We start from the raw sequence: 13883 nt of genomic DNA on the forward strand, positions 1-13883 counted from the left end.
GGGTTCTGACATAATCTTCCCTTCTCTCCTCACCAGTTAGAGGTGCAAAGCCCTTGGCTTCTCAAAGCTTAAGAGATTAGTCCTCCTGTTTTCAGAACTCTCATTTTGAATGTCTCTGTGATGTCCCACCACAACATGCACCAGAGCTTAGAATACCTCAGCTTATAGAACACTTAGACTGTTTCTAAATTCTTTTCTCTTATAAATACCATGGAATATATTTATGCAAAAGACTTTTTCCAAATACAAGATTATCCTCTTAGGGTGAATTTCCAGAACTGGGAACTACTATAGATAATAGCTGACACTTGAGACAGTACCCACTGTATTCCAGGCACTGTTTTGAGTGTTTCATATATATTAACTCATTTAAGGAGTTACCATATGATAGCTACTTGTATCTCCAGTAAAAAAATTTTTAGGGGCACTTGGGTGGCTCAGTTGGTTAAGCGTCCAACTTCAGCTCAGGTCACGATCTCACGGTTCATGGGTTCGAGCTCTGCTTCGGGCTCAGTGCTGAGGGCTCAGAGCCTGGACCCTGCTTCGGATTCTGTGTCTTCTTCTCTCTCTGCCCCTCCCGACTCACGCTCTTTCTTTTTAATGTTTATTTTTGAGAGAGACAGAGCATGAGCAGGGGAGGGGCAGAGAGAGAGGGAGACACAGGACCTGAAGCAGGCTCCATCGAGGCTCTCAGCCGTCAGCACAGAGCCCGAAGCCCAGCTCGAACCCACGAACTGTGAGATCGTGACCTGAGCCGAAGTCAGATGCTTAAAACGACTGAACCACCCAGGTGCCCCTCATATCTCCATTTTAGAAAATAGACTTTATTTATTTATTTATTTATTTATTTATTTATTTATTTATTTTCTCTAAACAGACTTTATTTTTTAGGTTTATAGCAAAATTGGGTGGAAGTAGAGTTCCCGTATACCCTCTGCCCTCACACAGGCACAGCCTCCCTGACTATTTTTTTAAAATATTTTTATTTATTTTTGAGAGCGAGAGAGAAACAGAGCACGAGCAGGGGAGGGGCAGAGAGAGAGGGAGACACAGAATCTGAAGCAGGCTCCAGGCGCTGAGCTGTCAGCACAGAGTCTGACACAGGGCTCGAACTCGTGAACTGTGAGATCATGACCTGAGCTGAAGTCAGATGCTTAACTGACTAAGCTACCCAGGTGCCCCATCCTGACTATTAACATCCAGTACCAGAATGGTACGTTTGTTACAATTGGTGAACCTACACGGACACATCATTATCACCCATACTCCATAGTTTACCTTAGGGTTTATTCTTCATGTCCCCATTTTTATAGATGAAGAAACCGAGGCACAGAGAGGATAGGTGATTTGCCCTCCAGCCAGGAAGTAGTAGAGCCAGGACTTGAGCATAGGTCACCTGGCTCCAGAGACTTTCTTTTCTGCACTGCTGACATTTTGGTGGTTCTTGATGCATATTTGGCGCTTTCTAATTTGGCAACATTTTGCTTTGTGTGGGTCAGATAGTGACACTTCAGTGTTGGGTGATTGCCCAAATTTGCTCAAGATTAATGGCTTTCCCTAGACATGAGGCTTTCAGTTCTAAAGCCAAGGAAATCCTGGGAAAACAAGGACAAGTTGGTCACCCTATTTCAGTGACACCGGAGTCCTGGGGCCCATGATGAAGTGTTTTTAGTAAGTAGGTCAAGAGCTGGAGCTTCCCCAGATCATGGGAGGCCGGTGATGGCCAGAAGGATGAGAGGAAGTTGCCAGATACACTTCCTGTTCCCTGACCTGTCCACATTTGTTTCTGGGCACACTGACCAGGGCTCCTACTTGGTGTTCTGGAATTTAAACTGCCCAGCAGAGCAGTGGATCAGATTATGTGATGACTCTTCGTAACTAACTGTCTTTTGATGGTTGGTGGGTGTTTGCTGCTTTTTGGAGAGGGGTGTAAAAGGACCCCGGATACTTGGGCTGGCTAACAGCCTAACCCTCCCCTGCAGCACAATTTTTCTGCCCAGAGCACAGCTGAGTGTAATTATACAATGCCTAGAGTGTTTGCTGTGCAGCTCAGGTATGTTGCAACATCCTGAGCTGTGGGCTGGCAGTAGGCAAACACATCTTGAAAAGATAGGTGGGTGGTCACATTTGTGACGTGAGAGGGATAAGGCTTGTTGCCAGCTACACTATAGGATTGCCAGAGCACTTCCACTGGATATTAGAGTATCTCGAGACCAGCAGGGGCCACTTCTTCTGGGGTCAGGCTGGTTCTTGATGGAAAGGGTTGCTGCCTGAGTCTGTTAGCTCATTCTTTTCGTCTTTACTGAGAACCTATTGTACACCAAGATATATATTCAGAGAAGTGTCCCTGCTCCCTGCTCTGCAGTCGTTTCCACCTAGTTCCTGCCTACTGCCTGTAGACAGCCAATATTATTAGTTTCTGATTTATTATTCCTGTGTTGCTTTTTGCACAAATGAGCAGATATATGTATATTTTCCTATCTTCCCCCTCTTTCTTCCTCAACAGGTAGTATTCTGTAGTACTTTTTTTTTTTTTTTTTTACTTGACAGTATCCATATCAGTTTGTTAGCTCTCCCTCATAGTTGCCTAATACTCTTTGAATGGGCAGTTAGATTGTATCCGCTATTTTGCAATTACAAATTCTTAGAAGTGGGATTTCTGGGTCAAAAAGTAAAATATAGGGCACCTGGGTGGCTCAGTGGATTAAGCATCTGACTTTGGCTCAGGTCATGATCTTACGGTTCATGAGTTCAAGTCCCACATTGGGTGAGTTCGAGCCCAGCTTCTCTCTCTGCCCCTTGTGGGATTCTCTCTCTCTCTCTGTCTCTCTCTCTCTCTCTCTTCACCCTCTCTCACTTGCAACCTTTCTCTCTCTCTCTAAGAAAAGGTAAAATATATGTAATTTTTTTAGGTATTGCTACCTTGCTCTCCAAAACGGTTGTGCTAACTTGTATCCCCACGAGCAGTGTATGAGAATACCTCTTTGCCCACAGCCTCATCAAGAGAATGATATCCTATGTCTTAATTTTTGCCAACCTGATAGATGAGAATTGTGTCTCTTGTTTTAATTTGTATTTAAGTTGCATTTCTCTTATGAGTGAGGTTGAACATCTCCTTGTATGCTTACAGCAGATATATCTGTACCTATATCTATATATCTATAGTTTGTCCTTTTTTTTACTATCAATCTTTTCTTTTCCCTCTCAATTTTTAAGAACAGCTTTATTGAGATATAACTTACATACCATACAGTTCACCCACCTAACATAAACCTGTCATATATAATACATACTTGTCATATATCATGTATGTGTATAATTTAGTGGTTGTTAGTGCATTCACAGAGTTATGTAACCATCATCATTATCTAATTTTAGAACTTTTTCATTACCCTAAAAAGCAACCCCATAGCCATTAGCAGACACTTCACGTTTGTCCTCAGTCCCCTGGCACTACATAGTCACTAATCTGCTTTCTGTTTCTACAGATTTGCCTATTCTGGGCATTTTATATAATATACACATAATATGTATTATATATTACAAGTTATATCATTCGTCACATATCGATGGAATCATACAATATGTGGGCTTTTTAAAAATGTGTTTTAAGTGTTTATTTATTTTTGAGGTAGTACAAGTGGGGCAGGGGCAGAGAGAGGGGGACAGAGGATATGAAGCGGGCTCTGCCACTGACAGCAGCAAGCCCAGTGTGGGGTTCGAACTCAGGAACTGGGAGATAGTGACCTAAGCTGAAGTTGGATGTTCAACCGACTGAGCCACCCAGATGCCCCGGTATATAGTCTTTTGTGACTGGCTCCTTTTACTTACCGTAAGTGATGTAATGCTTACAGTATTCCAGGTCGTTTCTAACATTTAATCCTCATAACAACTCTGATATAGTGACTGTTTTGTTATTATCCCCATTTAATGGATGAGGAAAGTGAGGCACAGAGAGGTTAAATGTCTCACTAAGGTCACATAGCAATAAGAGGATGGACTTTGGAGTCAGGCAGACTTCAAGTCCAAGCTCTATCACTTGCTTGCTGTGTGACATGTGGAATATTACTTAAACTCTCTCTGGTGTCTTTTTCTCATGTGAGTTAAAATGAAGATAACAGTGGGTGAGTCTTGGAAAATTAAATGCTATAAGAAAAGTGCTTAGCCCAAGGCGTCAGACTTAACAGGCATTCAGTTAATCATAGTGGTTATTAATAGGTAGAATCAGGTAAACCCAGCTTACTTGGTGTGGTTGGCCTTACCTCCTCTAGCACTTAGTTGTACCTGAGACATCAGCTTTTTCCTTTTTTTAAAGATATAATTCACATACCCTGAAATTTATCCTTTCAAAGTATACAGTTCAGTGTTTTTTTAGTATATTCATAAGGTTGTGCAACCATCATCACTATTTAATTCCAGAACATTTCCATCACCCTAAAAAGAAACTGTACCCATTAGCAGTCACTCCCCATTCTCTACTCCCCCTAGCTCCTGGCAACCACTAATCTACTTTCTGTCTCTGGATTTGTTTATTCTGGACATTCTGTATAAATGGAATCATACACTATGTGGCTTCTTGTATCTGGCTTTATTCACTTAGCATCATGTTTTCAGGGTTCATCTGTGTTGTATCGGTACGTCATTCTTCTTTATTCCATTGTACGAATAGACTACATTTTGTTTGTCCATCCATTGATACATTGGGTTGCTTCCACTTTCTGTGGCTATTACGAATAATGCTACTGTGAACGTTAATGTACAAGTTTTTGTATAAACGTATATTTTTCATCTCTTGGGTGTACACCTAGGAGTGGAGCTTCTGGGTCCTATGGCAAGTTTATGTTTAACTTTAGGAGGACCTGCCAAACTGTCTTACAAAGTAGCTCTGCCATTTTACATTCTGACCAGCAGCGTGTGAGAGTTCCAGTTTCTCCACATCCTTGTCAAGACTTGTTCTTGTCTTTTATTTTAGTCATCCTAGAGGATATGAAGTGGTACCTCACTGTGGTTTTGATTTGAATTTCCCTATTAACTAACAGTGTTGCGCGTGAGATGCCAGCTTTTAGGTCAGCTCTTTTCTGCCCACCCCAGCTGCTGTGTTTCCTCCAGAAAGTGTCTCCTGGTTTCCTGTTCATCTTCTGCCTGGTGTTAGTGGTCATTCTGGCCTCTTGGAGGCTGACTGATACCTTCTTAGTCCAGGTGCTTGGGGCAGGCTTTTGGGGCAGATTCCAGTGCCGGGCAGCTGTGTCTGGGATTAAAGGCACAGGTTCTCTCTGTGCACAGGTTGGTGTTACTCTTGAGGCTGCCACATCCGTTCTTAGGCTCACCAAACTGCTGGGACAAAGCCAGCCTCTCCCCTGGGGACCTCAGTGAGCAGGATCTGAAGTTCTTCAGCTGAAAACGGTCTCAACCATCCTTCTGCAACAAGACCGTTAGAACCCCTCACCCCCTCCTACCAGACTGGGGAGAGTCTGTATTGTATTCCTTTAAAATCTCCGTAGGAAGAAACTCCACTGGCCCTCTTTACCACCAGCTAGTATTTTAGCAGCCTTCTGTGTTAGAAACATTCTTTGCTCTGACCCAACTCCCTCCTCCTGCAGCGTGTGCCAGTTTCCTCTCATGCTTTTCTTTCTCAGAGGATGTGAGAGACAGCCACCCCCTAGGAGGGCCTTCGTCCTCTGGTCAGACAAAACCGGTTTGGCTGGAGAAGCGCTCACGTGAGGAAGTCCAGACGAAGCCAGGCCTCTCCGGGGGACTTTAAAGACTGAATGACCTTGTCACTTGGCTATTGCCTCGGCAGTCTGCTTTGAAAAAGAGACCTTCTGACAGGCTCCAGGTTGTGTGTTTATCCTGAGGCTGGGCCATTCCAAACGCATGTTTCAGAGTTTAGAGGTTGCCTCCAGCCAGCCTGGTGGGTGGTAATCAAATGCAGGTGGACACCATCTGGCCCGGCCTGTCCTTCCCAGCCAACCAAGTGAGGGCTGGCCTGCCTACCACAGAGTTGGCCCAGAAAGCACCCTTCGTGCAGGCAGATGGTGGACATGTGCACGTGTGCACACGCACACCCCAACGTGCATGTGTGTGTGCACAGCCTCCTTAGAGAGGTGGTGTTGCTTGGATGCATATGATTTCTCTCTGCATCGGAGAGTTCTCCCCATCGCGCAGCCTGAGGAACATGTTCTTTTTGTCTGTTTCTCAAGTTTTTGTGGTTAGAAATCATGTATTTTTCTTGGCCCAAGATGAAAGCCCTGGAATAATGGTCTAATACATTTTACAAAGCTGCTTCTAATTGGAGGCTTCTTGAAATCTTCCCTTTGGCCTAGTGACCCATCTTCTTTGGTGGAGTTTTAACTCTGAGTCAGTCTTGCCTTACCTCGGATTTTCACACTCCTCTCACGCTTGCAGCCGCAGGGAGGTGGCTTTCCCGGCCTCTGCTTGCTTAGCTATTCCCTCAGCCCCCCTGCATCAAATTGCCCCCAAACCTGACAGCTCATCGGGGGAAGAAAATAGCTCATACTGTGTCATGCCAAACAACTTCTAGTCTGGTCTCTGAAATTCTAGGTGTGTACCCTCAAAATGGATTCTGTCTCCCACGTTGCAAACCATGGACACCTCCTTTAGATGTAATTAGGCACAAGCATGACAACTTTAAGGACGGATTCCTTTTCAGTCCTTTGGAGGATGTGGCTTCTCAGAGGTGATCTCCCTGGTGCAGCAAGTGCAGGACGGCTGAGCTCACCCAGGCACACAAGCAAGGTGTCTGAGGTTCGGAGACTTTGGACTCTCTTTTTGTCCAGTCTCCTGGCCTGGCCTCTTGAGGCTGATGAGGATGATGATGAAGGAAAGGTGCCACGCAGGATTCCAGGGTTGGACATCATCACCCTCCCTTCAGAATTCTTGCTGCGGACTGCCTGTTCCGGTAGCTTGTCTAGCAAGGAGGTGCTGGCTGTCATCTTAGTTTATGGTTTGTATTTGTCTGCTGAGGAGTTTACATGTGTATAATCATTGTGGCTCATGTTTGTACAAGATGTAATTACTGGAAATTATATCATGAACATATTTTAACTTTTAACCCTTCCCATGCTGGCAAGCCTCCTGAGTTCTCAGGAACTCTTCCCTGGACTCTTCCCTCACATAAGGGGGCATGCCACTCCCCAGCCAGGCCTTGCTATCACATCTACATTGTTTTCCTCTCTGGCAGAAGTCCATTTCAGGGGCTTCCCTGAAGACTCGGGGCCCCTGAGTGTTTCCTAGCCGTCAGAGGCAGGCATTCTTCCCTTGCCTCATCGTCACTGTGATGCGTGTGGCCACAGAGGCAGTAACTGTCATCATTCTTGGCCACCTGGGGATGAGAAGTGGGAGCAAACCATACTTCCCCCGTATTCTAGTGATTGACAGGTATACACAGGGTGCCAGTTTTCAGGAAGAGCATGTGCTGATCGATGAGTGCATGTGGCTTGCTGGGTTTCAGGAAGAATACAGGCCTTCCCAGTATTTGGAATCTGCCTGGGGATGTGTCCACAACTGCTGAGTTTGGAGACCAGCCAGCCCAGGTCAAAGATTGTATGTACCCTTGTGGGACAGAGTACAGATGAGAGTGGAGAAAGGATCTCATCCTCACAGAGCATACAGTAGGATTGTATCCTTAGCTCACTAAGTAGGTACTTAATAACAGTTCAAAGGAATAAGGAGTGTGAATAAGGAAGATTTTCAGTAATGGAGCCTTAATCACACAGAGGAATGTTCCAGAGCCACAAAATGTGGAACTCATAATTTAGAGTGCCACCAGGGGAATTTGATTGGCTGGGCCAAGGTCATACCCATGTACTGTGGCTGGCCGGAGGGCAAGACTAGTATTGTGGCTCCTTACAGGCTATTGAGGGAGAGTCCTCTGATTAAGGGGTTTGGATGCCGAGGCCACCAAAAATAGGGGAGAACTTTAATGAACTTTAAAAACAGTGTTTTCTTAAGGTAGTTGAACTAAAAACATTTGCTTTTTATTCCTTTCAGATTTACAGGAACAGACGGACCTAGTGGTTTTGGCTTTGAATTGACATTTCGTCTGAAGAGAGAAACAGGAGAGTCTGCCCCCCCAACATGGCCAGCAGAACTAATGCAGGGCTTGGCCAGATACGTGTTCCAGTCAGGTAAGAGCCCCACGAGCTGGTGGGTGTGGGGGTTCTTTTGCCATAAGCCTGGTTGGCTTTAAAGGGGAACTCATAGGTATATTTTGATAGCTGTGGAGTGACCTTTCCTGGGACTTCCATATCCCATTTGTGCTATGAAGGTGGCTTGTTTTGCCTGGAGTTTCCTGGGTGGGAAGCTACCTGGGTCAGGGAAGAGAAGGGTATGCTGCTCTGACCTCCAGCAGCAAGTGGGAGTTCCTGCCACAGTTTTTTTTTTTTTTTTTAATTTTATTTAAATTCAAGTTAGTTAACATATAGTGTAATAGTGATTTCAGGAGTAGAATTTAGTGACTCATCACTTATATGTAATACCCAGCGCTCATCCCAACGAGTGCCCTCCTTAACACCCGTCACTCATTTAGCCCATCCCCCACCCCAACACCCCACTAGCAACCTCAGTTTGTTCTCTGTATTTAAGGGTCTCTTATGGTTTGCTTCCCTCTATGTTTTTATCTTATTTTTCCTTCCTTTCCCCTAAGTTCATCTGTCCTGTTTCTAAAATTCCACATATGAGTGAAATCGTATTATACTTATCTTTCTCTGACGGACTTATTTTGCTTAGCATAATACATTCTAGTTCTATCCACATTGCAAATGGCAAGCTTTCATTCCTTCTGATTATTGAGTAATACCCCATTGTGAACATATATACCATATCTTCTTTATCCATTTGTCAGTCGATGGACATTTAGGCTCTTTCCATAATTTGGCTATTGTTGATAATGCTGCTATAAACACTGGGGTGCATGTGCCCCTTCTAAACAGCATTTTTGTATCCTTTGGATAAATACCTAGTAGTGCAATTGCTGGGTCATAGTTTAGCTCTATTTTTAATTTTTTGAGGAACCTCCATACTGTTTTCCAGAGTGGCTGCACCAGTTTGCATTCCCACCAGCAGTGCAAAAGTGTTTCCCTTTTTCCACATCCTTGCCAACATCTGTTGTTTCCTGAGTTGTTAATTTTAGCCATTCTGACAGATGTGAGGTGGCATCTCATTGTGGTTTTGATTTGTATTTCCCTGATGATGGGTGATGTTGAGCATTTTTTCATGTGTCTATTAGCCATCTGGATGTCTTCTTTAGAAAAGTGTCTGTTCATGTCTTTTGCTCATTTCTTCACTGGATTCTTTGTTGTTTGGTTGTTGAGTTTGGTAAGTTTTTTATAGATTTTGGATACAAACCCTTTATCCAATATGTCATTTGCAAATATCTTCTCCCGTTCCGTCGTTGCCTTTTAGTTTTATTGTTTCCTTCACTGTGCAGAAGCTTTTTATCTTGATGAGGTAGGTCCCAGTAGTTCATTTTTGCCTTTGTTTCCCTTGCTTCTGGAGACATGTCTAGTAAGAAGTTGTTGCAGCTAAGGTCAAAGAGGTTGCTCTCCTCTAGGATTTGATGGTTTCCTGTCTTACATTTAGGTCTTTCATCATCTTGAATTTATTTTTGTATACGGCGTAAGAAAGTGGTCCAGGTTCATTCTGCAGCATGTCACTGTCCAGTTTTCCCAAGACCATTTGCCGAAGAGACTGTCTTTTTCCCACTGGATATTCTTTCCTGCTTTGTTGAAGATTGGTTCCTGCCACTATTCTAATACCCTGAGCCCTTGTTGCAGACTGCCAGCCATTCTTCTGATGCCCAGTGAGCCAAATTCCAACTCAGCATGGAACTGACTAGCTCTTTCTCTGTCCCATTTCCCATAATTAGCATGGTCCTTGCTCCATGCTGCCAGTGGCCTAGCCATCTCTATTTCTGGGGTTACAAGCTCATGTGTTAATCTTGGTTAAGGCTTGGATTAACAGTAGAGGGTGTGACAGAGAGAGAGAATTGCCAAGAGTTTGCTCCCTCAGAGTGTAAAGGGGAAGCTGGAATCAGGCAGGACCTTGACAGTCAGAAAAATTTGATTCATATGATTCAAGTGGCTTCCAGGGGATGGTCCTGTGCTCCTACTGCCCCTCTGCAGACTGCTAACATGGTACCTGAAGTGGGGACATTGTGCTGGCACCTTGGTCTCCCGCTCTTAGCTCAGCTTGCCTATAGTCTTTCAGTGGGATGAAACCTTAGAGCAAAATTTAGTACCTTTTATGAAGGGTTTCTTATCATCTGAATGTTTCTGTGCGGCTAATTCATTGCTGAGAAACATTTCCCATATGACCTCAGATTTTGTTTCTTGGGTTCGGTAAGTAGCCTTCAGATGAAGCCCAAGACTTTTTTGTCCAACTCATTTGCTCTTTGGTTGCCATAAATGAGCAGCATCTAGGCCAGGGTCTCTCAAAGTGTGGTCCTTGGATCCCCTGCATCAGAAGCACCTAGAGAGCTTGTTACAAACACACATTCGTAGGCCCCAAGGAGACCTCTGACTCAGTCTTTTAGAGGTGATGTTCCCAGATGCTTCTGGTAGAGACTAAATTTGGAGAACCATAGATCTGGCAGCTTCTCTAATAAGTAGAGTGATTTTCCCCCCACAGCTTTAAGTACGTTATAAATTGGAGGTGCAATAGATCCTTCAGGTTGCACCATCTGTCCTTGTTCCAGACCCCTGAGGTCAGTTGTTGGCGGGGTGACTGTCACATAATGGGACTGATCCTTAACTACTATCTACCATTGTGTGTCCTATAGGATAGTCCCCTTTGGGAGACTATAGGAGGCCCTTTCTAAGCAAGGGTTCCCAAACCTGGCTGCTCATGAGATCCTCTGGGGAGTTTGTCCACACACGGATTCCCAGACCCCCTGAATGGCTGTGATTCAGTTGATCGATCAGAGATGAGACTGAGGCATCTGTTTCTTAATCAGCTTCCCAAGGGATTCTAATGCAGCTGGTCTGGGGATGATGTTTGGGGTCTAAAGGATGGTTGACCAGGAAGAAGTAACATTCACAGGGGAAGGGGGAGCAGGCTGCTTGAAGCAGTGGACCATGTGATTTGGTACTGTCCTAATGTGGTTTGCAGAATCTTTTAAATTGTGCCAGGAGGGGTGCCTGGGTGGCTCAGTCGGTTAAGCATCCAACTCTTGATTTTGGCTCAGGTCATGATCTCACAGTTTGTGAGATCAAGCCCCATGTTGGGCTCTGTGCTGACGGTGTGGAGCCTGCTTGGGATCTTTTCTCTCTCCCTCTCTGTCTGCCCCTTCTCTGCTCTCACTCTATCTGTCTTAAAATAAATAAATTTAAAAAATAATAATAACAAAATAAAATAAAATTGTGCCAAGAGTCTATTGCCTGAACCCTTTGTGTCCTCCCTCTTTCCCTTCTTGGGATGCCTGAGGCTGACTCTAATACAGAACTGTCTTTGGAGGGGCACCTGGTTGGCTCAGTCTGTTGAACATCAGACTTCGGCTTGGGTGGTGATCTTACGGTTGGCAAGTTCGAGCCCTGCATCGGACTTGCTGCTGTCAGTGCAGAGCTCGCTTGGGATCCTCAGACCCCACTCTCTCTCAAAAATAAACATTAGAAAAAAAAACCTGCCTTTGGAAAAATAGACTTTTCTTGATGGGGAATTTGATCTGCTGTAGGAAAGGGGGCTCTAAAGACTAGGTCTTGCTTGTATAGACAGGTAATTCCCTGCCCACTGCTTAAGCCAGTGCATTTATGTTGTTTCCATTTAATGTACCTGTTCGGGTAGGTAGAGATCAGAGAAAGGTAAAAATGGGTATTATGAATCACTGTCAGGAGAAGTCAAGCAGATGAACTTCTGAAATAGTTCTCCTTTATAGTTCTGAAGTAATAGTGCAAGTAAGTGGAAAAGTAAGATTTAACCTGCAGTGGTTCATTTCACTCACACAGTAAACATCACTAGTGACCATTTTGAACCACTAATGTGATCATTGATTCAGGCAGATCATCAACAGTTGCTTAAAACCATTGGATAAAAAGATTGTTGGGGAGCAAGATATTCTCAGGGACTCAGAGAAACCCTCCACAGTTTACGTATTTGTTATAGAGAAAAATACATTTACAATGACAAGATTTGGTTGGACATCACCTTAACCAAATGCTAGAACATAGCAATACTAATAATGAAATAAATTATTATTTATGTACCTTCTTATGTGTGACAGTGTGAAGTATAAAACATCAACGGTGGTGGGAGAGGTGCCTGGGTGACTCAGTTGGTTAAGCGCCTGACTTTGGCTCAAGTCATGATCTTGCAGTTCGTGAGTTTGAGTCCTGTTTTCGTCTCTTTGCTCTCAGCACGGAGCGCACTTTGGATCCTCTGTCGCCTTCTCTCTCTGTCCCTCCCCCACTTGTGCTGTCTCTCTCTCAAAAATAAATAAACATTAAAAAATAATCATTAAGATATCAAGTGTGTAGCACTTTTCCAAAAATGTTTCACCTATGTTGAATCATGAGCAAACAGTCAGACAAATCTGGATGATAGGAATATTTTACAAGACAACTTTCTGGACCCTTCAAAAATGTCAATGCTATGCAAGATAATACAAGGGCAGGGGTCGGGGTCTATACTAGATTAAAGGACACATAACAGTATTTTTTTTTTATTAAAAAAATTTTTTTAACGTTTTATTTATTTTTGAGACAGGGAGAGACAGAACATGAACAGGGGAGGGTCAGAGAGAGGGAGACACAGAATCTGAAACAGGCTCCAGGCTCTGAGCTGTCAGCACAGAGCCCAACGCGGGGCTTGAACTCACGGACCGCGAGATCATGACCCGAGCCGAAGTCGGACGCTTAACCGACTGAGCCACCCAGCCGCCCCAGTTGGTTTTTTTTAAATCTTTATTTATTTTTGAGAGATAGAGACAGAGCGTGAGCAGGAGAGGAACAGAGAGAAGGAGACACAGAATCTAAAGGTTACGAGCTGTCAACACAGGTTCCAACACGGGGCTCGAACCCACAAACTGCAAGATCATGACCTGAGCCGAAGTCAGATGCTCAACAGACTGAGCCACCCAGGTGCCCTGACACATAACAGTTTAAATGAACTTTTCATTAAAAAAAATTTTTTAAAAACAGGGGGTGTACCTGGGTAACTCAGTTGGTTAAACATCTCTGACTTGGGCTCAGGCTATGATCTCATGGTTCGTGAGTTCAAGCCCCGCGTTGGACTGTCTGCTGTCGGCGTGGAGCCTGCTTCAGATCCTCTGCCTCCCTCTCTCTCTGCCCCTCCCCCATTCGTTCTGTCTCTCTTTCTCTCTCTCTCAAAAATAAACATTAAAAAAATTTTTTTAATGCACTTTGATCCTTGATTGCACCCTGAATTGGGGAAAAAAAGGATATTTTTAGGTCCATTGGAAAAGTATAAATATAGGCTGTATATTAGATAAAAGTATCATACAACTGTGAAATTGCTTGGGTGTGATATAATATAATGGTTATATGGGATAATGTGCTTGTTCTTAGGAGATAAAAGCTGAAGTACTTATGAGTAAAATGACACAAATTCTACAACTTAATTTTCAAATGATTAGGCAAAAAAATAGCGTGTGGAGAGAGAAGAGAAAGCAAATGTAGCAAAATATTAATGACCCTGGTGAATCTAGGTGAAGGGTATATGGGTATTCACCGTACTGACCTAACTTTTCTATGTGACTGAAATTTTTAAATAAAAAGTTGAGGCTGTTCCTTGAGTGTACTCTGGCTGGTGTATGTTCCACGGTCCCTTCTGGACCAGTGGCCCCTTTCATGGTGTCTTTAATGTGACTTCAGATCACTTCAGGCATTGCACAGCAGCAGCAGGATGACTAC

At 43.9% G+C, this 13883-nt stretch overlaps 1 protein-coding gene across 3 annotated transcripts in view; it reads left to right on the top strand.

Annotated features, from left to right (window-relative positions):
- Nucleotides 1–13883, top strand: part of SUFU (SUFU negative regulator of hedgehog signaling) — a 116989-nt gene that overhangs the window by 28780 nt on the left and 74326 nt on the right. For all 3 annotated transcript variants that reach the window (XM_042961185.1, XM_042961186.1, XM_007080288.2), the window contains exon 3: nt 8011–8147. In XM_042961185.1, the coding sequence (XP_042817119.1) occupies nt 8011–8147 (137 nt within the window). The remainder of the gene's footprint in view (nt 1–8010; nt 8148–13883) is intronic.

This window comes from Panthera tigris, chromosome D2, assembly GCF_018350195.1.
Source record: "Panthera tigris isolate Pti1 chromosome D2, P.tigris_Pti1_mat1.1, whole genome shotgun sequence".
NCBI lineage: Eukaryota > Metazoa > Chordata > Mammalia > Carnivora > Felidae > Panthera > Panthera tigris.